General features: G+C 31.6%; 1 protein-coding gene across 1 annotated transcript in view; it reads right to left on the bottom strand.

The window, feature by feature from the left end:
- The window catches only part of LOC128997372 (thrombospondin type-1 domain-containing protein 4-like), a 368,834-nt gene extending 351,817 nt beyond the window's left edge, over window positions 1-17,017 (bottom strand). The window contains exon 1 of the mRNA XM_054423009.1: window positions 16,818-17,017. Within this exon, the coding sequence (XP_054278984.1) occupies window positions 16,818-16,906 (89 nt within the window). The 5' untranslated portion in view covers window positions 16,907-17,017. The remainder of the gene's footprint in view (window positions 1-16,817) is intronic.
- Between the last annotated feature and the right edge of the window lie 9,662 nt (window positions 17,018-26,679).

The following is a 26,679-nucleotide window of genomic DNA, read 5'->3' as shown; positions in this document are numbered from 1 at the left end:
ACCTAACCTAAAACATAGTCCACCCTTAAGTAAGGTTATGTTATTAGGTGTGATCGGTATAATACCAAAGTACCCAAAATCCTTTTGATATAAAATTAGTAACAACTAGGTATTCTTCTTTTAGAGATTAATATTTGCCAAATGTAATTAGAAGGAATCAACATGACAAACATTTTAATCGTGGGTAATTAGTTTATTAAGAATAAGTTTTTATCAAACGTGTATATTTAGTTTGGCACAACCAACAGGGCTTCCACAAAGTAATTGTATTACGTTGGGTCATATCATAGAAGGAGCATAAAAGCATAAAAGGTTAGAGGTTAGGTCTCCAATTTCACTCTTCTGAGATTTTTTAGTTTATACACGTATCAAAGTAAAAACTTTGTATGCATGATATACTATATTCTGATCATTTTTAGAGCTTAAAGTAAAACAACGTGATGGGAACTAGTAAATGTAAAAACTTGTAAAATTGTCTTTTTAATTAACTCATTAAACAGGGCATAAATAAAATAATAGAAAATTACACATTGGAATGCCATGAAATATTTGTGTTGTTAAGCATACAACTGGAGACTCGAGACTGTCACGTGTTCCCTTACCTAAATCTATCAACATAATTAGGACAATAACTGATGGGTTTGTGCATCGTCCTACTTCGAGAACCTGGACTTTGATGAATTAAAATTTCAAACTTTACCCACTAATTTTGTATTTATCGACTCTAAATAAACTTTATTTTGTAACTTAATTAAAAAGACGCTTTCCTGAAAAATCAATAATCAATAACAAGTTAGAATTATTCTTAAATAAACGATTATCTGAAGAAAATATTAATTAATCAATTCAATTGACCATATCTTTTAAAACATAAATATATGTCTTAAAACATATATATATGTTATATGTCTTAACTCTTCCACTATTACATTTTCAATATTGTTACCCACGGTGAAGACTAACTTTCTGGCCAATTTGGAAGGGCTACGAGATATGAGCGGCGCTCCGTGACCTTGACCCCGCTATCAGTACTTACAAGGGTCACTGATTAGGCCTAATTGAGCCTCACTTCTCAACCGAAGCTAATTGGGCATCTCTCGAGGCGCCGCACACCTTCATCTAAAATGTGATTTTCAAACGAGTAACACACCTTTGGACATTGGGATTAGGTTTGTTTGGATCATAGTTTGGGTGGAATATACAATAGGAATATATTGTTGGCTTTCTGTGTAGAGGGGGGATATAGACAAATGTAATACAGAAATACATGTTTTCCTTGTCAATCCAACTGTATACCCAAATGTCGAGTAGTAGCCAAGTGTGTGAGTGATAGTAGTCTTTATAACACACATCAACACCTTCACATTCAAACCTCATGATTGCTGGTTCGATTTTATTTAATTACGCCACGTAACAAAAAATTGAATTAAGAAAACAAAACCATAATAAGGACGTAATTTATACACTAACCTTTATTAATTAAGATTTTTAATCTCAACGTAAGGACTACCTACATAATAAATTATGTAATGCTCGCAATATGTCACGTGTAGCTATTCCAATCATAAAGGTAGAATATATAATTATCAAGAGTGATACGCTTCCTATCTTGGATACTCGAGTTAAAATGATGCTATTAATCTTTACAGCCTAGTGGTTCAGAGCGCACTTTGGCTGTAGATCCCGTTGATATATAACTACGTCTAACTAAGTAGTTATATACCAATGCTTGTCTACCTATGCAGAAAATTACACAAAGACAAATCTCTTATGACAAACGAACCTTTTCATAAGTGCTACTACTTATGCGGTGCGGGAAGGATAGGGGGCAATTCCCGCCACATAATTGACATAAGTGACCGCTTTCCCTTTTAAAATGTTTAATGTTCTCAATTACAAAAATCGTTGGCGTTGATGCCTATAAAACTGTCTAATACATTTTGGACAACACTTTCTTAGCATGCTTCAGAGTCATGTAGCTGTGAGGTCCCAGGACGCATCAGCATGCAGCCTATCCTACCATAGCGGTGACATCGCCACGGATACGACAGCTTCCTGTATGAGACCTGAAGGCGTGTCCATCACAGGAAACTGGTATGAAAGAAAGTCGAATGCCTTGATTTAATGTGTCTGTAATAGCTTTCGCCGTAATCGGAATTGCGGTGAGATTGAGATTATCAGTGCAATAACGTTAAAAGATGCGGAACGGTCACGGGCTTTAAACATTTACGAAAAGGGCTCTCCGACCATAGATGTTCCTATATCGTAGACAGATTTAAAACTCCTTAATTTGTCTAACATTTTTTTTTATTTAAAATTAAAAAAAAACGATCCAATCTCACGATCTTTTTTGTGAATCACTACTAAAACCGTCATTAAATATGCATTACATCACGGTAATGTACTATCATATGTAATTTGAAATTTATGAATACCTAAAAGTAATTTTCATATGAATACTTATTCAAATTAAAATCACTACACATTGAAAGCACATTTCTTAGGCGAAAATATGGATTTGAGTTTTTTTTTATACAGCTTACAATAATTTCTTTTATATAAACCTGGAACCTTTTTTTAATAATTTGCAAATGGTTTTAGTTATAAGTAACTGAAATCTAGTATGAAAGACTGACATTCAACCAAATTATGTTACAAATGACTGTGTCAATATGATTCGTTTTCTTAAGAACCTGTCACAAAATACCTTCCCGAGCATTCACGGTTGAAAGGTCTACTTGACAAAGTGGAGAATTATAAATTCATTGTCTAGTTGTGTGGTCCTTCTCATACAGGCTTGGTCATAGAAAGCCGGTTCAAAAGAAAACAAATGTGAACCTTGTCTCACTTATACTTAACAATGTACACAGCCCCCTAAAATTCAGTAAAACGCTCAATGAATTTAATTGTATTTCTTGAATACATGTTGTTTTCCTTTAAAATTACTAAATGTTTAGACCTATGAAAAAGTTGAGTATTGCGTCAATGATAAATTAAACTTATGACTGGTATGTTAATCCGTCTTAATTACTTACAATGTGCTGATTAAAACAATGCAGTTCATGCCCAGAATAATTATAAGCATTAACATGCATTAACGACCGGAATAGCTAACAAACAATAGCAGCATAAAGTTATATACTCGTACAATAAACATAACTTAAAGAATAAGTTCAACCAGAAGTTCAATGAAGCCCCCACAATGTGTAATGATGTTAAATTGTTGGTTCTCTCTAATGTTCTAACTTTTCAGCGTGCCAAATTGAAAAAGCAACTTCTTGTAAAATAAGACGTTTTATATATCAACAATAGCTATTATACTGTTCAATACTGGAAATTGACGTATCTTCATCATTAATGCACTAAAAGGCTTATTCAGCTATGTATTTGAAAAAGAAAACAGACTAAATCTGGCCCATGTGGATAATGCCTACTTCAAAAATTAGAGTCCCTGCATAGATTTATATTGCATTGATTCAACCAATACATAGATTATTATTAAATATTCATAGTTTCTTATTATTGTTTGAGGATGGGGGTCGAGCTGTCCAGTGGTTAGAGCGTGAGACTTCGGTCCCTGAGGTCGCGGGTTCAAATCCCGCCGAATCAGCAATGGATTGTATCTAAGAGATAATGACGCAACCCCTAGGTCTAGCCTGAAGTAATTTGAAAACAACCCCAGGCGCGTGACTAGCGTCCTAGGGCAAAAACTATTATTTTAGGACGAATGGCTGGTTTTACAGGGTGATTTGTACTCAGTGTGACAAAATTGTTTTGGTGTAAGTACAAAGTAAATGAAGTGTGATGCATATCAAATGTTCCAAGTCTAAAAATTAGCTTCCCAAAAAAATATTTTATGTTTTTAAAAAATAACCACGTTTTTAAACTTAATACAGCGATTTCTCAATTACCTGTATATGGATTTGAGTAAATAATGTAATTTTCGTGTTCTACATTAAATTTTGAACAAGAATAATAGAAAATGACGGAGGATCAGTTGTAAAAACTCTATTTTAAATAGATTCAAGGATAAAAATTAAGATGTTTGATAAAAATTTTAAAAACAGTGGTCTATTGCATTTTTCACACCCTGTATACAAGAAAGTGTCGGATTATGTTAAAAACTGCGCCATTTTATAAGCTTTCCAACGATATGCTACACTATTGAAGTTCATGTATGCTTATGTACGCTTTAATGGTTTGAAGACTACAAAGCATGGTGTCTTTAACATTTAAAACATAGAAAGTCGGCATGTATTAAGCAAAAGTTGTATTTTTGATTCAGCTTGAACAGTAAAAACAGTAAAAAAGTCCCCTGTTTTCTGGTATTCAAACCACTAAAACAAACAAAAAATATCTAAACCTCAATAGTGTAGCATATGGTTGGAAAGCTAATAAAATGGCGCAGTTTTTAACATATTCCGACACTTTCTTGTATACAGGGTGTGAAAAATGCAATAGATATTTTTTTTTAAATCTCTTTCAAATATCTTAATTTTTATCTTTGAATCTATTTACAATAGAGTTTTTACAACTCATCCTCCGTCATTTTCCATTATTCTTGTTCAAACTTTAATGTAGAACACGAAAATGACATTATCTACTCAAATCCATATACAGGTAATTGAGAAATCGCTGTAATGAGTTTAAAAACATGGTTATTTTTGAAAAACATAAAATATTTTTTTGGGACGCTAATTTTGAGACTTGGAACATTTGATATGCATCATCACACTTCATTTACTTTGTACTTACATCAAAAAAATTTTGTCACACTGAGTACAAATCATCCTGTATAATAATGCCAAACCTTATTACAATGTATAATGAATGTATTTATGCAGATACATGCCGATCTAGTGGGCGAAAAGATTGTGACTTGGCCGAGTTTGTTTTGCCCTCTTGGGATTTGAAATTGCTCATTAACTAATGCCAGGGCCATTAGCATGTTTAACTTCAGCAAGACAAGAAAGTTGTTAGTGAAGAACCAGGTGGGAGTAATGAATGTTTTTAATGAATGCACTATAATCAGTACTAGCATTGGTTACTATTTTTAGCAGCGAAATATTGTATCGAAATTACTTTATTAAAATGTTATTAAAAATTGTGGTCAAGGTGGTAGAGTTTTTTTTTTGTTTTTTTTTTTTTATTGGTACCGGTACAACTAGAGTATATTTGATGTTTTAAGCTGTTTCTAAGCAGTTTGAATAATATAGAAAACTGCTTAACGGAAAAGGGGTATTTTGAGGGCAAAAACAAAAATAATATTCGTAAACTGCCCTATGGTCCAAAGATTTATGTTTTTTCGTCAAAATAACAAAGAGGGAAACCTTAATCTATCCAGGATACTAAATATTAATTATATAAATATTTGATGACATTTTTTACTATTTCCGTAACACAAACGTATACACTCTTTAATTTTTATTTATTCATGTTTTGTTTGTTTAACGCATTGGCAATTTTTAGGTTTTGAAAGGGAACGGTCCAAACCCTGCGTGTTGTTTTACAACACTTATGCGACTACATAGAAATGAAATTATATTTTTGACAAGCATCAATGTCATTACCTTTCAAAATACATGTATATAGGCCTAGACACAATTTTTCGAGATCTACGGAAATTATTTACCTAACTTCTAATTCAGTAATGAATGTCAACTAAACTTGTTTGTTGTTGTTGTTGTTGTTGCCTTGTTTGGTTCAAGGCTTCTTGAATCACATCAAAATTCACCTACTATCCAAATAACCTAACATTTCAAACTGAAATCCTCATCAACTCTATTGCACGAAATCGCACTATAGCTCAACCCCCCCTATTATTTATAGGTACCGTGTACATTGCAAAATCTACTATTTATAGGCAGAGGGTAGAAAATCCTCTATTTATAGGCTATAATAGTAGGAGTAGCAGAATGAATCAAAGACCTGCTGCGGGCTGCTAGGTGTTAGTCTGCTAGCAGGTTGTTAACCTGAGATTGTTGTTTATAGGCTGTGATTAAAGTTTCACTTACTCGGGAAAAATGCAAATAACAGCGTGTCTTGGTACCGTCGGAATTATTCAAGCGTTCGCTCCCGGCTATGTTTTGTTGCTGGCGAGCAGACATGGCGTTTAAACAGCGACATCAAAGATCGGCGAGTTTGTGACAGTATATAGAGTAAATTAGTGGAATCAAAGTATTAATAACCGTTTGGCCTCTCGGAGGGGCAGTTTTCTAAAACAGTAAAATTGATTTTGTTAGACAATATTTTTTTCCAGTAAGACAGATCTGCAGTTCGAGGTGCGTTTTGAGCCACTTGTTGCATGTTATTAGTGTTTAGGAATTTTGTACGGAAAAACTACGTGGTTTTACAGTATATACATAGTAGGAAAATGGGGACTCCAAAATTTTCTTACGCTGTCCTAGGCAACAATGAACGAACAGCTGCGCTTCATAAACATTAATTAAAATATGCTATTTCAGTAAACATTGTGCTGTGGGGTTATCAACACTTTGATCTTGCTTTGATCCATTTAAACATTAGCGATTCTTGTGCAAACAACCGAAGATTGTATGGACTACATACCATTCTGTTCTTGGTCAAAAGGCGTTGCTCCAGTTCGAAAGAAGTTACAAGGAACTGGGAAAGTTATTTATAATAACAGCTTAAACCCTAAAAATAATTGGTGAAAGCCGCAAAACACTAGTAAATGACGAAAGAGTGTGTATAGCAATACTCAAAGTCCAAAGAGGTTTGCCAGGAAGCTTTGTATTTGGAAAGTACCGTTTTTAACTGAACGATTTTGGGAAAACCTATTTTTATACAGCTACAGTGTTTGACCATTTGTTTACAAAGTACCAAAATGCTTTAATAACCTTTGAACAATACTTAGCCATGCAAACCAATTTCGTCACAGTTTATTAAGGAGTACAAAAATAGATTAGCGTATTTTTATCGTGCCATACAACATTGATAAAATTCAATGGTGAATTTGTAATAATATAAGAAAACGTAGTGTCAATAATAAATAGTATGTTGTATACACTGTGTTATGATAATATTGTAGAAGTGGGTTTGGCTGAGAGAGGGCGTGTGAGTCAATATAGCTTGTTGATGGTTGGTCCTGTAAAAACAAGGAAGTGCCCGTAGTGGAAGAATAACATAACGCGATATACATAGGATCGTCCAGTAGACGAATGTCATGGTTTTCTTTTATTAACTATAATATGAATTTTATAGAGAGAGTTCTATATTGAAGAGGAAGTTCTTACATAAAAAAACTGTCCTTATCGAAATAAGTTGACCTTCTGGTGGTTATCTATCCATTGGATTACGGCATTAGTGCATTGCTAAAAGTTTTTGGTGGCTGTAGGGACTTAAACCCCGCAGCTCTAGGACTTAGTAACCGCTTTTATACCATCACATTCTCTCTTCGACCAACGCCCTCAATTCATAACCTTCCATGTGTGCATAGAGTTGATTAAAAGTATTCAATGTATAAATTATTTGAAGAAGGTTTTTTGTTGTAAAAATTGAAATCAATTCGTAAATGTATCGCAGTGAAATTGTATATGAAAAACTTCTAGGATAACATCACGTGTTCTATCATTTTAACAGTTTTATTCTAAATCCACTAAATCAGATGATATAAAATGTGGATATCATCATTGAGTTAAGATCTAATACATAATATTTTGAAATATGGTTTTACACTGATGACATATTTGTATATCACTGTTTGTATATACTGTATATCACTTATGGATTATTTTTTGTAATCAGTAGCAAATTCAAATTTAAAGTTAACAAAATATGTTTAATTCACGTATAATGCTTAAAACTAATGTCATAAGAAATAAATATGTTATTTGTATTTTAAAAAAACACGTGAAAAATAAACTACGCAAAACATTGGAACGAACTAAATAGGACAGCAATACACTAAGTGAAAAGGACGCCATTTAATTTAACTAATTGGTCTTTTGAATAGTTGTAAGAGATTAAGTTATTGAATGATCAAAGTGATCCTGTTAATTTCCATCAATTCCAATAACTGATATCAAAAGCAATAATTTTCAATTAAACCGTATTGCTGTCAACGGTTATTGAAAATGGCGTTGAACATGTTCGTTATAAAGTATTATCCATGTAAGTTTGTGGACGAAAAGTTTTATTTGAATTTATATTGGAGTCATATGGATCAGTTTAGCACACTGATAACCAAAACAGCTGAAATATAAGAAGAAACAGTTAACTAATGCCTAATAAATTACTTTTTTATTTCTTTTGTTTTAACAAAATCTCTTTGTACGAAGAAAAAACCATGTAATACAGCAATGCTAAGCTTTGTTTAAGCTTATTTTTGTATACATGTTAGAAATAGCATCAATCTTACAATTAATTATTACATGGAAAATGTCCTAAAAGAAGTTCTCTTTTCACAATATTTCACGTTACTAGTTGAATATACAGTTGATAATGGTCAGCCATAGATGTCTTTATGAGATTTTATTTTTATAACACTTTTTTGTGTTATGTATCTTCACAGAGAGTGTGGAATTCTTAATCTTGAAGTTATTATTAGTTACGATTTTAAATACAGTTTAAGTGTATTACTGACCCGGGATCTGAATTTTTTACCAAACGTTTCAGAGGTTTAAAAATTGCAATACAAATTTTTAGGGGCTAAACATTTATATAGTTATTTAACAGTCTTAAACGTTGATATTCATTTACGCTGTATAAAACTCTTGTTCGTTAAAAATGTAAACTACTTCCAATCCTTAACATTTTAATAGGATAACGATTTATTTAATGATTTAAAAGGATAAATTGTTATTTGTATTATGAAAATAGTCGAGTGACTTCTCAGTCAGAGAATTTCTCCATTTCTGTTACAAAAGTAACCGGTAGCCGTCAAACCTACTTCGCAACAACTGCCTTCTCGATCACTTTTACACTACTTGTTTTATTCATAACTTTTTCTGTTGGAGCTTTCTTCCAAATATGGCGATATTGAATTCCCCATCAGATTTCTCTCCAGTGCTATGACATTGTGTTTAGTGCATCATAAATTTATTATTATGAAAACATGTACAGTCTTTGGGTTAATTGAGGTACTTAACAATTTTTTTGATTATATTTATCAGTATTTCAATTACATACTGGTTTTAACTTCTCTTTTTCAAATACTAGAACGCGATATCTATACATATAATACGCATTCAATTTACAATGTTACGTTATGATATTTTAAATGGATTGTACTACTGCTTATATAAATCAATAATTTATTTTAGGTAGGCATAAAACATGCTGCACTTAGGTATAAAACAATGTAATCATTCTTCAACTTAAGATTTTTTGTTTCCAGACGAATGTTAGCTTTTAGACCACGTTATTAAGGAGTTTCCGCACTTTGGTTTCGTACATAAATGTAAAATTATTATACAATAAAGCGAGGTACCCTTGGTAACCTTGATAATAAAAATATGACTAGTACTTTAGTAACTAATTTTCTTTCGAGTAACAATTTTGTTAGATGTCTAATGAGTAATACGTTTGTCTTTCTATATTTCTACGCAAAGGTTATTTGATTCTTTTTTTTGTAAGGGGCCAGGTCAAACCCTGGTCTTTTTGATCATTTAACGACGAACTTTTGTTATTATCATTAATAAACAGCCCAAAATAAAATGACATCTGTATTCAGTTACGCGATTGCCTGGAATCGAACCTTCAACTTTAGATGCGAATGCGAGAAATGTAACACTAGTCCTCTACTACCTATACAATCTACGAGAGCTCTGTCCACTTCCAGTCAAAAATCTACTCTTCACAAAAATTCTGTGTTATTTTTATTAATATGTTATTCTCTTTAACTCTTGATTGTTGGTGCAGTGACCACTCAAACGCACAGCATAGCATGTTTTATACCTGCATGCACTACACTGGAAAACATGTCCGGTTTTGGATGCAATCAACTGCAATAAGCTCCGCTATTGATGGGACTGCAACCTAAGCCACAATCGATATGCGGAGTTCAGGTCACTACTGATGAAAAACATAAAGTCACATAATATGTTACGTGTGCATCATAATGTATTATATTAAGCTCAAAAGTGTGTGTGGCTAACTGCATAATGGGCTTAAGTAATTTAGTTATGATAATTTCTGTCGTTGAGCTTCTAAGTAATTGTTCTAGATTGAAAGTTTTTTTACAAACTCCATGGTATGTTACCAACTGTAATACACTAGGCTATGACATTTTTTTACATAAAAAGTCACATAACTTAGTGAAAAAAAGATAAAAATATAAAATCATCAAAATGTTCTGACAATGAACAAGTTTGACAATAGTGAAGCGACATTCAGACTTAAATTAAATTAATTCACTCAACCTTCAAAATCGCTTTGTTTAATTAATATTGTTAGAACTGTAATTTTATGTTGCACTTTCTAAAATGTAACTAACTTAGACAAAGTTTTATCAAATTACGTTTTGTTCGAATAAGGTGTTCAATTATGAAAGTTAACCTTATCATCGTGCATAAATACAAATAACTAACAGTCTTGTAGTCTTATTTTGTTAATTAATTAAAGCAAATTTCACAATAATTTCATCCAGTTACATTCTGAGTAAGTTTTTGATCAACTCAACGTGTTGCCAACTTGTCAAGTTTATAGTTCAAGCCTCTCGAGTCTTATCTGTACAAGTGATAATTGTAAACTAAGTGTGACATGTGAGTAATCGTCTGCGATATGAATCAAGGTAAAACTACTTAACTATGAATCCAATTCGGTTTACCTTAATTTAATATAACAAAATATTTCAAACACGTTTTAATTTATATTTAAGAAAATGAGTTATTGTCTTAAATATGAGATCTCTGTATTGACCTGGCTAATGCAAACTGTATAATTGTTAATTTGGCCTAATAAAATGATTTGATTTGATTTAATCTCAAGATTAGTGCCTATGTGTTTTTTATGACCTTGATTCGCAACGATATATTTTCTGTTGCTTGGTAAGAACTAATGTATATCAATTATCAAATCATTCAAAAGTTACATTTTAACATCTGTTTTGCTCTACATGGTAGGAGCCTACCAATGTAAATAATAGTACTAGTTTGTACATATAACCATTGTTGAAATCTTAAAATCAGTGCAACTATGAATCTGAACAAAAGTAAACTTGAGAAAGAGTTTGGAACTCAATGCAGTGTCATGTTTACTAAAACATATTTGTTAAATTTTTCTGTGGCATTCAATAGTAAATGCTTAGGTCAAGTCATAAGAAAGCTCTCCAAGAAGTATTCAAGCTTATTATACTCAGTCTTATAAGCGATACGTAAACATTAAGGAAAAATAGCTGTGTAAATAACTTAAAACTAGGCTTCCAAAAATAACCGGTTCTTATATAGTAAATACTTGTGAATTACACGTTAAACACTTGGCTACTCCAAACAGAAAGCACGAAGCATGCAATTACTGCTCAGAATATAGACTAGTGGGTTATTAAAGTTGCTCAGGATATGGTAATTGTTAAAATTACTGTAAATAAGTCCATTCTAGCCTACCATGTGCTTAAGTCGGTAAAATAACAAAATTTCTTTAATTAAGAGGTTTTGCCGTATTTTGGATTGGATATTAGATAGACTAATACTACTTTTAAAAGCAGCTCTCCAATACTTAATAACTCTATTATAGTGAAATAGAAAGCGGAAACCAAAGAGAAATCTTAAAATTCCGTCATATCTCTGTCATACACACGCACACACAAACAAATTTACACGGACAGATTATTGAGCGGAGTGAAGCGAAGCTCACTACACTCCTGCTTTTGTTTTACAAAAATACTTCTCCTGAACGACTAAAGCGATCTGCGCCAAATTTAGCACAATCATATTAATCGACCGTGGGAAGGTATAAATCTGAAATGGTACAAATCGTACCACAGAGCTTTTCCCTGCGTGAATTTAAACATTAAGAAATTTAGCATGGGCCTTATTGGTCAATTGGTTGCCATGACATTATTTGCGAGATAACAATAACAAGGTAAACAAGAGTCCCAACATATGTTAGTCAACAAATCATCTAAATAGCACATTACAAATACCATACAGAGAAAAGGGGAAGAACAATCGGATTAATATCATTGAGCATAATTTACTACAAAATGAATAACCAATAATTATGGTCACCGGAATAAGGCTGATGCACCATTGACTTTAAATAATCCAAATAGCCATTCTATTTATGTGAACCTACAATTGAGTTTGGATACCGCAAGTAAACAATTTGTTTACGTGAACCCGGCGTATCATTGACTTTAAATACTGCAAATAGACATTCAATTTAAGTGAACCAGGCGTAGGCCTACCATTGACTTTCGATAATGCAAGAAGGACTTTTATTTATGCGAACCAAATGTATCATTGAGATTGGATACTGTAATTAGACTTTTAATATATGAGAACCAGATGAAACATAGACTTTGGTTCCTGCAAGTAGACAATTCATTTACGTGAACCAGACTTATAATTGACTTAGAATACTGCAAATAGACATTCCATTTAAGTGAACCAAATATACCATCGACATTGGATACAGCAAGTATTTAATCTCACTTACGAGGAACAGAAGTAGCATTGACTTTAAAAAAGTATGGGATTAATATGCTAGTTCAGCTCAATATTGCAAGCAGACAACTGCATTGTACGCCTAGTTATTACGGATTACTGTTTAATTGGCTACAAATACAAGGAATTGGTACTATTAAACCTGAAGAGGTTCTTTGTAAGATGGATAAGTATCAAATATCTAAATCCGCTCAATAGGTTGAAATTACCTTTTTATATTTTGGTTCGATATGTTTGTTGATTTCAGTCAAGTACACAAACGTCAACTCTAGTGTAGTAGAAGAGGACAGAGTAACTAGAGAGAGAGAGAGAGAGATGTCACGACTAGTTAGTTCGTAGTGTTTTACATCTTTACACATGTGGTATGAACATAAACACCAATCATAGCCATTAGCTAGTGTCAACAGTCCAAGTGTTGAAGCCCCTTAGCCATATTTGGTGCACACATGATACCTAGTGTGAAATAAAACTGAGAATACCGATTTAGAAGTGCGTTTTCAAATGTTATGTATACGTAAAATGTTCAATTTACGCTGTAGAATGAATGTAGCGTGACAAATGTCAACTCTTAAAGGTTGACGGTTGGTATCAGTCTCATAAAAGATCCGTTGTTACTCAATTTGTGAACTTATTTCTATTTTTGTATTTCAACGTCACTAGGTTTTAAATTTTGTTAAGGTTATGATGGAAACCTGCAGTTGTTTTTAACTGCATAACGTAGGTGGTGAATACCCCTAGCAAAATGTAATCTGGGTTTATCCATTGACTTTTCCCATGTAATTAGACATTTTAAGCAACATCTGTTGATATGGTCTACCAATTAATGAAAATATTCTGTATGAAGTGATAAATCAATCAGCTGTTTGCCATGATACAGCTTTTTTCTAAGACGCTAGGCACGAATTGTTTTTCATTACCTCAGGCTAGTCCTAGGGGTTGCGGCATCATCACTTAGACCCCCAAAATCCAATATGTGTGTATTGTTTTGGATCCATTATTTGCTTATTATTGTTTTGGATTATTTGTCCACTTGGCGGGATTTGAACCCGGGACCTCAGGGACTGAAATCCCGCACTCTAACCACTAGACCAGCTCACTCCCCCATGCCCATAAAATGGTCCTTCAGAGCCACCTGAAGGATACTGCATACTGCATTGATCTGTATTAGTATTTAATCCAATACACTAGCACCCCCTGGTGAGATGGCCCTGAACTTCCATTTTCCTGGCATCATATTACATTACATGGCAAGAACATTCTGAGTATAGTCAATGCTGAAGCTTGAACCTAAGTATTGAAAACAGCAAAATTCGTACTTAAAGTCAAACACTCCAACCATTTTGGTACGCAAAACATCAACTGCCTCATGCAATATTAAACCTAAATAATTGAAAAAATTTTTTGTGTAAATTGTGTTTTTAATATACGTCAGCAAAATAGTATTAATTGTTGATAAATAAAATTATTAACATTGGCTAATTAAGTATTTTGTTTAATATTGTTTAAATATTTTAATTCAAAAAGAACTACAAGTAAGAATTGTATTTCTGAGACACAAATCAGTACGCTCTAGTTTCAGAATGAATTTAATTCAATACGACTACTCAGCTCCAATAACAATGTCTATAACTATCAATACCAAAGTAAAACTTTGCAAACGCAAAAAGGAAAGTTAGTTGGATGTTTGGAAGCGGTATCTAAGCAATCGCTAGAACAAAAAGTTGAGCTGTCTCGCAGCGTAGGCAGTAAAAAGCACTTTCGGCTCTCTGTTATAACAAATGGCTTAGCAAAAGTTTGAGTAGAGCTTATCTGCCTTACGACCTAATACTGAATAGGATATTATAAATAGTAACGACCTGAAATGTACCTTTAAATAAAATTGAGGATGTCTCAGTAACAACAACAGATAACAATAGTTGTATGTTAAAAGTATGAGTCTAAACATTCAAAAGTAAAAATTCTCGTATTTATATATATTTGTCCTATAATACCAGATAAACAGATTACTAAATTATACTACTTGAACAACCAGTTTAACGTGGAATAAAATTGATTTAATTGAAGCCCCAAATCTGTATCAATAACTATACATGTCCCTACTATATCTATAACAGTTAGGCCTACCTTCATTACCAAATTATATTTCTAAGCAAGGGATCTACCTAGGCCTCTTATGTGGGTGGCTTATTATAGGAAAGATGACTATAGTATTTTCCTTGTAAGTAATAAAAAGACTAATTGGATTTTTACTATGAACAAAATAAAATGAAATATTGAATACTTGAAATACAACAAGATTGTAACAGAAAAGTATGGACGTGTTGTCGGGGTACTCGTTGGTAATTAAATTAAAACCTGATAAAAATCTATGAACTCGCAAATACCCACTCGTACAGTAGTGTGACAAGTGTCTGCCATTGAAATGTTATCCGCCTTTGAAATCAATCATAAAACAGTAAATGCATTTAATTAACTGTAGCATTGAGTAACTATTGAATTGTAAAAATCAAGTTTTCCATGAAACTCAAATAACCTCGTTTGCAGTCTACTATATAAATTAGTTGAATTTAATATATTCTAAGCTGATTTCTGATTTATATTTAACTATAGGCCAAACTACTATATAAGTAAAGTATAGTATAATTACCTTAAAAATTCAGGAGAATATAAGAATGTATAACATACGATATAAGTACAATATGTAACTGCATAATATAAGACACATAATGTGTCTCTATTGTAATCAGTGATTATTCAACGAACAGACGAAATCAGCCCGGCTGAACATACCAGATGATTCGTGAAATAGACCTTCCCTTCTGAATGCTCTAAAAACAAACAAAAAAAGGTTTCACAACCATGGCTCTTCTAGGGTTCTAACCCCAAGCCCTAAAAACGCTTGAAACGAGGAAATTTCGCACTGCCCTAAAGACATGGGCAACGATCTATTTAGTCAATGAGTTTTAGGGCAATGATCTATGGGGAACGTCTATTTAGTTCAACGATGATTTCGAAGTACCAAATAAAAAAAGGGTTGACCACCTTCACAAGTGAACATAGATATATACCAAAGTAAATAGAGCCTAGTAAAGATATAAAAGTGTCACTGAGTATTTCATTTTTAAAGACACGACCTATCCAACGTGACTGGTCTCGGTGAAAAAGAAGGTAATAAGGTGCATAACATCGCAAAAACATCCTTAATGTATGTTCCCTGTAAATAATTAAATTATACAAATACAGTGGGGTCTAAAAAGAACTGTATAACACATTTTAACAATTTTTGCTTACAAAATCTTTAAACATGGCAACATTTACATATGTATAAATAAAAAACTCAAAAAGTGTTTGGTGATATTTAAAATCAACCTTAATAATTTTGGGCATAGTTTAAGGTTTTGCCGGCGATATAATGAAATTTCATGTGTTAAGCACACAGGTAAGGCCAATAATATAGTATATAGTAATATTTTTAAGTTTGTATTGCCATTATAAAACAATAAAGTATTTATTCCTCAAAAAAACTAAATTGATTATTAACCACCCAACGTAACTAAACTACATCGCGTTTTTTACACAGGAAATTTACTCACATTCATAGCTCGAATAAACACAGAGTTGTAGTATATGTATCATTTACAGGAACTTACCATTTTATATTGTATTTGACGCACACATAAATTAAATTTATTTTAAAGGAATGAATAGTTATACCGTTATATGAATATTACACATTATTGATACCTAGTGCCGTTCATCAATTCATCGTTAAAATGTTAAAATAGTAGGGCTTAGTAGGATATGTATATAGTGTTGATAGGGCAACTACTATCAGGTCTTTGGTATAAATATTTAAACGTATGAATAAGGGATACTTTCTCTTTATATTGTTATGCCTCCCAAAAACAATATTGTAAATGTACTTAATTTTTTAACTTAATAGTTAAGTCATCTTATCTTGTAGTCGGTTCATATGGTAACTATTTATTGATTATATAGGGAACTGTATAATATTGTTGTTGCAAATGGCATCTCCGTGGAATAAAAAAAATAACTAATTACTCTTAAAAAATGTGTGCAATTTAACAAACATTTGTAACCGCCAGATCACAAAAAACCCTCAATACGGTAACTGTTAAAAAATAAGCAAAAATTTGATGATTATAATAAAACATGATTAAAAACGTACTTTACCTTATAATATTTCGTATCCAAATTGCCATCCTGATCTTAGAGGCCATCACATCACAAAAACACATCACAACACCCAATAATAAATTCATATATCACCAATAAATATATGACAAAATATGTAATTTCATGAGTGCCACAAATCGAAACAACAAAGATTTTATAGTTCACTTTTAAAAATTATCGTAAGCACGACGGACCAATCAGAGTACAACGCACGACCGCACGACACCAGACACCGCACCGGACTAAACATGAATGATAATCTATTGGAGAAGTGAATGAGCGCAGCGCTACTAGCGGACGGATATTGCAACTACAGCTGTCATCTTATCAGCTGACAGCTCCGACGTTACAACGATTTCATTGTTGCCAATATTTTTAAAAATACGTAGAAACATTGTGATTTTAAAATGTGTCATTGCAATATGTATTTATGTGTAGAACGTTTGCATTTTGGAATTAAAATAATATATATTATCAATCCAACCATATTAATTATTCAAATTTTGATCAACGAACAATAATTAGCAATAAAAGCATTGTTATTGAACCCAATCCATGTATTTATTTATTTATTCCAACGGCAATATATCACAGATCTACAATGTGGATACAAGAAGCCTATGTGGTAACAACATGCATTTTAACAGAAAACTTAACAACTAACTTAAATCTATTGGCAGGATCAGAGCAACATTGGTAACAGGAAATATAATCTTGACTAGGAAAGCAATAAATCAACAATGAAGTACAAAATAATTGTGAAAATGTATTGGAAGTATCTAATTGTCCAATTAAGTAACATTAGTTATAACTGTATGTCCTATTGCAAATGGCATTAGCGTGGAATAAATAAACAACATAAATTATTTAAAAGTAATACCTAGTAATGCCTATTAGTAAGTAGCTAAGTGTAGTTTTTTAACTTACACTGTTTTTGAACATTTCTTCCAAGAGCAACCCATTGTAATTAATGTCACAACATTTATGAATAGCTTAAATTATATTTTAATTTTTAATATAAAAGAGTGGTTAGAATAATTTGAGTGTGTAATTAGTTTTTAACAACTTACCTTTTTACATTTTGTTAAAGATAATTAAATATTATAAATCGTTTGTGCTTATAACGATTACGCAAGCCCTCGACTGAACTGGTCTGCTTATTTCTTCATTTACGTTGTGAAATTAGTCCACCTTTTTCCATCCATTTAATTATTCCCATTAATTATTTTGAATGACGATTTCGTCTTGAATAAAAATAAATAAATAAACAAAATATTCATTTTACAGTGATATTATACATGATGTGAAAATTTAAAAAAGGTTGTTCACAATGGGAATCAGAAATCATCCATATAGTATACAAAATTGTTTAAAATACATTATACAAAAAACATATACGTAAGTTCTTTGATATTAAGTTTTAAAATAAAGTGATTGCGGTATTGTAATCCATGCAGGCTATCACTTACTCCCTAAAGCCGTACATTTTTGTAAATAAGGCCTTTTAAATACGCGTATGTTAAACCCATATTTATTCAAACTAAACTGTGCAGATTAGTTTTTCATCTTTAAATATTCTGTATTCAATCAATTTAAAAATAAAATCATACATCTCACAAGTTAATATATTTTTTTAACTTCTATGAAGACAGGTTCAATATTTTACGGAAAGAAAAATATCGCTTTGCGTATTCCAGACAGTTCTATATTTTCTGTGATAAGCTGTAACCAGCTGTTACTTTCTTTGCTGCTTTGATTAGTTTTTCTTCGTTCCGATTGCCACACTTCCTGAAGTTTCGGTTTACTAGATCTAAAAACGTGTAGATTAGTTAAAGAGATTTAAGGTGGAGCTAAATGTGACACGAATTATATGCACTTGTAGAAATTCTTAAACGAAAGTGTTTAGATTAATTTTTAGGAAAATCACATTATTGTTGATTTGTATGTTGTTTGTAGATTAAATCATAGTGTCCATAGTTTTATTAATCAGAACTTTTCAGATGTATTTGTGTTTGAGCTATATTACTGATATAATGAAAAAATATCAGGCCTCTGGGGACATTAAAACGAAAAAGTAAATCGGTCCCGGGTCTAGGTCTTACCGTGAGACCTACGACAATAGCTTATTCCCTACATAGGAATACATCACTGTTTAACTGTTTGTCTGAAATTAACAATGGACAACTTTCTAGATTTACCCAGTATAACCAATAAACAATTATGCAAATCATGTACAATGTATTATAATAAAGAATAAATTATTAAGTTTTGATTTTTTATCGTATTGTAATAGAACGCGTTTTTTTATAAGTTTTTTTTTCATTTCGTTTGCGTTTTTTATTTCATTACTTAAATAAATGCAATGTACATAAGAAAAATGAAAGTGCACAAAACAATGTATAGATGTATAGATGACAGTGTATAGATTTAATGTTTCATGAATTGCTATTGCATGTATTGCTATTACATGTACTATTGACGTATGTATTATCTTTTTTTGTTATCTAGTCGCATGTTTTCTTGTATTATGTTATCGATTGTTATGGTTACCAAATTTATATCTATTGTTATGCTTGCTATTCAAACAAGTATTTTCCATCAGCATGCGATGCTAGTCCCTTATCTGCCTTACAATAAATTCTGAAAAATAACTAAAAAAAGTAAACAAGCATGAAAAAAGGCAGAAGGCAAGCAAATTTAATTAGGCTAAGTAATTAGGCTCCTTTCACATTTCACTTGCATTCATTTATTACTTGTTGTTCTTTAAACTCAATCTTTCAATATTGTATCAATATCAGCATGTCAACCCTGTAAAAATGGTGTAACCATAAAATAAATAAATTGTGTACTAATCTTCTCGTCTTCCTGATTATTTCTTACTTAAAGACAGGATCACAGTTTTGACTTGGAAACTTTACGCATGTTGAGCTAAGAATTATGTTCATGGGAAATTACCATGAGAGTCATTTACAACCCAAACTTAGCCGAGCAATGTACTTGAAACAAAAGAACTTATTAAAATCTCCATTATGTTTTAAGGATGTAAGCTACTTCTCTCAATCCCTTTGTACATTATTGTCTTTGTCATCACCATAAAAATAATACATGTACAGCGTACACTATGGTGTGTATTTTTTGAGATCGAGAGTATATTCTTAAATACACTTTTTTGAAATTGTATGATATTTATGTTACATAATAACATTTTACTTATTTTCATGTGTTCAATCAAAACTTAGTTGTTTGCTTGGTTTTGGCCACCAACGCAACATGTCACATGTCTAAACATGCTACCACGCTGTCAAACGCAGAACTGTGTTGTTGAATTTGAATATCCGGCATGTCAAAACTAAATCTAACTCGATTTGTGGAACAGGCATTTTGCCTTAGAGCACATAAAAAATATTAATACAGTACGTGAATCATCTAAAGCAGGATAACAACTTTGCAATAGCAAACAGATTCAGGTTCTCTTAAAATCTATATACATTGTTCAGTTATTGTTTGTGTCAACAAACTTTTGGAATATTTTTACTGAAGTATTATTCATTTTAGCTTACAGCATTTCTTAGAATAAAAAAATTAAACTCACATTCTTTACTTCGGACTATTTGTAAAATGTGAATGTAAAATAAGGTTGTTATGTTAATTTGGCTCTAACCTGGCATTATAGTAAACAATAAATTCAATATGCATCTTATATAATATATTTTATGACACATTTTTTAAAAAAGAGAGCTAAGAATAATTTTGTTACCAAATGGCTTGACTGTGTTAAGATTCATTTGAATTTGCACCTTATTCTATATTTAAGAATACAAATAATTTTTGGTGCCAAACATGTGGCCTATCTATATTACCAAAATGATGAAAATGAGCGAAAATAATTTCAAAATAAAACCAGAAATACACATTTATATTCACTAAAAACTGTCTCTTTTCATACTTGTTTTACATCTCGTTAAAAACTTAACGAAGAACCAGCTGAAGTTACATAAAACCAAGATTAATCAGGTAAGCAGTAAAGTTTTAACTCTTGGATTTAATATTTAACAAGACGCAAAGTCCCAGTGGGTTTGAGCGGCTTTTTACAAAACTTCCCTATCAAAGTTTGGTGATCATTAACCACCCAATCTGAGTAACGAAGCCTTAATTCATCTGAAAATTCGATTTAACCCACGTTCATTAGCATCACTTTCCAACTTTGGAAGTTTCAAGCTAAAAGGTAGCGTTTAAACATTTTCCGCTTTCCATACACGTGTTGCATTTATTTTGAGAATTACATTGTTTGAATATAAAATAAAATTATTTTTCAACAGTTTTTTTTCTAATAATAGGTGATAATTATTTTATTAATGTTTAAATGCCACCATAAGCTGTATTTTTCTCTAACACTCTCACATGCTGATCTCTAGGACCAATTAATACCATATTAATTCAAACTAGTTTAGGTTAGGTTAGGGTTGTGACATTATAACATGGGTGGAAACAATTGGTGGTTGTTGGTATTCGAACCCGGGACCTTGGGGACCGAATCCCTGCGCCTTAATAGTCAACTAGCTGCTCCCCCCATAAATACTCTTACGTATGATATTAGTTAATCAATTGTGTAAAAACCATAGACACTTAATAGTTAGTTGTATACTGCTGCATCTAAAATATGAGCAAGTTAATCATTTAAACAAATACTGATATCGTTATGAATATTTTCAGTAGATATTTGTTTACTAAACGTTCATTGTGGCCAATCTACTAACAAACTCAGAACAATTCACAAAATATTATAAATAAAGAATTCAATGTTCTAAATCCTTACTCAATTATTTACACCACCGTAAATATATCAAATAAAATAGTAGTTGATGCAATACAAAAATAATAATTTGTATTAAAACGTTTTGAATTCCTGCTAGTATTAAAGCAAAAGCTTATCAAATGAACTATAACTTTATTATAACTTATTAAATGAACTTTAAATCTATTTCCTGTTTCAAAGTAAGTTTTATAACATAGGAAAATTAAAATTATATAATAAAGTGTAATAAAAAATAGATCAATTTCAAATTAGTTTAACCAATTACTCTACATTAAAGAATAATTAAAAGTAATCGATACGAATACTGTTGAAATAATAAAATCTACAAAAACTAATATATGAAACGTTTTTGCATCGTATGTATTCATAAAAAGTGTGGGTAGATACCACTTAACTCAAAGGTTTACATTTAAATGCTCGCATTACTATAATAAATCAATAACTAGGAGAATATTGAAGAGAGGAAGCCAAAGACGAAGCGAACTGATAAGACTTGTAATCGGGGTTATAATGAAGGCATTTCCAAGCCTTTGACAGCAAATGATGCGAACTACCATGTCATTAGATGGGATGGCTTACTTCCCCGGGTCGTTATTTCCATCGTCAAAATATACAACAAAAACAGTAGTCACGTTGTAAAATCAACTACAGTTATCGTCTGTTCAATAAATTTTAAATGTTGTTTTATATATTTTTCAGGTTATGTTACGTGTTATTTTGTATAGTACAACATTTCTGACAATCTTCACCATGAGGAATATTCAAACAATTGCTGATATCCTGACCTGATGATGGGCTTCACCAGCAGCACGAAATAGCTGTAGTTTTTGTAAACTACCAAGGCTCGTTTTGACAGTAACCAGGTAATTTAAACATATAATAGTTAATACAGTCCATAGGAAATACCACTATTCAATTTTAATTTTGTTTAAGCCTATTGCTCATAAAATAATTGGGAAGAAGGCTAAGCAAATATTTAGGCCTACAATGATTACAACCTTTTTTAATTCTACTGGATTTTGCATTAATTTTATCCGCAAAGTTTTACTATTCGTCCAAAAGACAGTTCAAAAGTAGTTCATTGTTGGCCTTACAATATATTATTACATATAATTTGACATATTTCTCTTGTGTGTAATATTATTTGTTAAAATAAAATACCCCGCCACAGCAAACCTGCAGACTAAGTGAATTTCTATTTTCCTGGATGGATTTCTACAAAAACATTCCCTTAAAGTTTTCAAGATTTATTTCCTATAACATTAATTTTAATAAGTACCTAGGTTTGATGCCACAGGGGAGGTATTGTGGCGTTTTTGTTGTTTTTTTACGGTAATAGCTCAGTATGAAATAAACTAAATCGCCTAACTGGATTAAAATCTAAACATAAACAAGCAAACTAAATCATTTTATTTATCAGTTTATTCTCCATAATAATATCATTGTGATTTTGAATTAGTTTTTTTTCATCCCCGTAACCGTTAGGCGTACAAAAACACTTCAATGTACAACATTAGGCCATTTCTTTTTTTAAGTTCTACAAAATGTTTTAGAAAGAAATTGTAAAGATTGCGTTTTTAGGGTCAAAAATGGGAAAACCCAATTTTTACCCCATAAACCCTCGTTTTCATAGTCCGATCATGTTGGTTCGGGAAAACGTAGGTTTACACGTTTGTTCCAAATTTAATCAAAATCGGATACTATTTGCTCGAGTTATTGCGTTAACGGACAGGAATTTAAACAGAGGGTGTTTTTGGTCTCTAGGGACCTCAAAACTAAAAATTAAATCAGACTACGTCTATTCCCTATATGTTAAATTCGCTAATAAGTGGTCTAAGCTACTTTCTCATAAAAAATACAAATAAAAAGGAAACTTACACTAAGAAGTCAATAAAAATATCTAATAGGCGTGTATATATTTTTTAATAATAGGCTGAAAAACATGATTAATTTTTTCATTTATCGTTCCGTAAAACTTAGTGTTATTTTATACCTGTTAGCAGAATATTTTTTGCACGATTCCTACCTAATACCTATTATTATTAAGTGTGATATTTTATACAATTATAACCAATATCCATTTATATAACACTAATTTAATGAAAACTAATAGAAATTATAGTTTAGAAAGTCAAATATTTTAATATTTTTACAACAATTGTAAATAAACATAACACAATTCCTTGTTAGACTTCTCCGATTTGAGGTAAAATCAACAATAAGAAAACCAGTTAAAGCAAAAGTTTAAAACTAATTTAACCAGGGAAATTCAAATTAATATTTTCAATTCTAATCCTTTTGCTACTTCGCTCAACAACTTCTTAATTGAATTCCCCACAGTTCTTGAGCTCTATTCTGGTAAGAATATTATACATTATTAATGTTTTCCCTCTTTACTCATTGTATACTTTTACTATCCTACAACGGTAGGCACAAGCCCTGGATGTTTTCACATTAATGTCCCTTGGTGATTTGGCGGGTTTTGAACCTGGGACTTCAGGGACCGAAGACCCACGCTCTACCCCTACTCTAGCTCGCTTCCTCACTCATTGTATACTAACGTACAGTAGCACTAAGTAACAATTTCAATTTATAAGTGTGTTAAGCTAGCTTCTGAACACAGACTCGGTGCCTCATAATGTTTTAATGAGGCCATTGTTTCCCTCACAAAGCACGTTAGTTAGCGGAGTTAAAAACTGTAGCTAAAATCAACAAAGGGGTATTAAGTATATCGTCTGAGGTATATTATATTATATTATGCATAACTTTACGTTATATTTAGATCAATATTAAATAAAAATCATCAAAGACATGTTAGTTACCTTATAAGTTGTATATTAGTTGTTAAGGTATACTATTTATTTATTTTTTGTCCTAGGACGCTAGACACGAGCCCGGAATTGGTTTTCACATTACTTCAGGCTATACCAAGAGGTTACTGAAGGTCTCTGGTTCGATTCCAAGTGAGATTGTTACTGGGCCCAAATGAAAATGCCATTAAAAATATCAATGATGAAATCCAACAAAAGGTCACCAATTGACCGTTCTCTTTTGAAACGTAAATAACTAACAAATATTATTAGCTACAGAATGAAACACCCCCACAGCAGCAACCAGACTAATATTCATTAATTTAATTGGTTTTCCACTTAAATATTTCCTTAGGGCCTAATCTTGTTCCTAATTTATCAGATTTACTCCCTATTAAAATATCATTAGGTTTAACAAGTACTAAAATGCTTAAACGAGTGAGGTAATAATGTTAATTTGTAGTGAAATGTTAAATCCTTAGTTTAAAAAAATAACTAAACTGATGATATTTTTATCCTCTGGGGACATAAAAACGTCATCTTACCTTGATACCTACAGACAGTAATTGGCCATTCTCTATATGAGAAATTTGCTAAAAATATAAAAAAAAACCTACACTTTAGATATTAGATGAAAAAATTTAGATAATTGATTTTCTTAGACGTAAGGGACCTCAATGGATAAACTGACAATGTAAATTTATAAAGATAGTAGACCTAAGTCAAACATTTCCGACGGTAAATAAACATAATGTTGCAAATTAGTTAGGATAGAGTAGCAAAGATTTAAACAAATAAAAGCTAGTTTGGTTTTTACATAAAACCATAACATTCTATTATTATTTTCAAACAATCAGTAGGGGAACTTTTTTCCCTTTAACATTGTTCTAGTAGACTACAAAAATACGATTTTGTCGTTTATTTTCAACACTAGACAACCAAGCTAATCTACAACACACCGAATTAACCCACTCGACACCCTTTCATGGTACACTATAGAGGGTTAGGTCACTGGTACACTTGACATTCTGTGGTCGATCTAATGCGACACTACAACTACAATAGATCAAACGGAACCATCTGGGCTGGAATTAACAAACACATTTTTGACAGAGGCTTTGATAGGTTTATACAGAATTCAATCGAAAAAGTGACTAAGAGAAGTGAATAAATAACATTTCGTTTACAAATTACTGTGTGGAATTCCTGAAGTTTAAATATTAAAATGTTTTCACATTTAGATTCCGTGGATAAATAAAAATAGAGTAATTTATCCAAACTATCCTGATAGTGTTCAAAGTCTATGTTCTCAGAATAGACTTTTATGAAAAAATCTATCAAAGGTGACATAATTCCCTAACAAGAATACTGTTTGTATTGAGATTTATTTTCGAGACAAAGTGCAAAGAGTGTGTTTAAACTTTCCTTATATTTACTATGGATATTTCATATCTAGAAATATGTAAACATATTTTTAGCGAATTTCCCATATAATAAATAAGGTATTACCGTAGTACTCATGGTAAGACCTGGACCCGGGACCGATTTACTTTTTTCGTTTTGAGGTCCCTAGAGGCCAAAAACACCGTCCGTTAGAATTCATATATATAACCTAAGTCTATAAATAATTAAGGTCTAATCAGGTCTATAAATAATTATAAATGTAAATATACATATATCATATATATGTATGTGTGTCCGTTAGCATGATAACTCAAGCAAAAATGATCCGATTATTAAATGGTGCCTCTAACTTAATCATAGCCATAATCATGTCTCATCTAGGTAGTCTTTCTTAGTAGTCTGAGAGCTATAATTTGTTATACAAAATAACACAAAGACTTATCGTAGGTAATAAGAGAAAGGTTTAGACCGTTCTATTTCAAAATATCAAATATTGCCAAAAGCGTTGATAAGCACTATATAACAGTAAAGAAATCGTTAAGAGTTATTAGCTAAGTGGTAAAGAGGCAGTAAATAGTCATTATGGAGGCGATGAATTAGTTAAAAGGGAGTCAAAGGCCAGTAAATAATTATCGAAGTACTTTCACATTTTTAAATAGGCAGCCTACAAATAGGGGCATATTAAAGAGGTAGTAAAGTAGTAAGGCGTTTTTAAACGGCAAAGTTTAGTGAAGAGTTAAAAGGAGGTAAAGAGGCAGTGATGTAGTAAATATGTTGTAAAGTATTATAAAGATAGTAAACAGGTAGTAAATGGATGGTAAATAAAAGG

Source organism: Macrosteles quadrilineatus, unplaced genomic scaffold, assembly GCF_028750875.1.
Source record: "Macrosteles quadrilineatus isolate MER2022 unplaced genomic scaffold, UCM_ALF_1.0 Scaffold_6__1_contigs__length_79288215, whole genome shotgun sequence".
Taxonomy (NCBI): domain Eukaryota; kingdom Metazoa; phylum Arthropoda; class Insecta; order Hemiptera; family Cicadellidae; genus Macrosteles; species Macrosteles quadrilineatus.
Note: the sequence above shows the minus strand (reverse complement) of the source record. Positions and strands in the feature narration are given on the sequence as shown.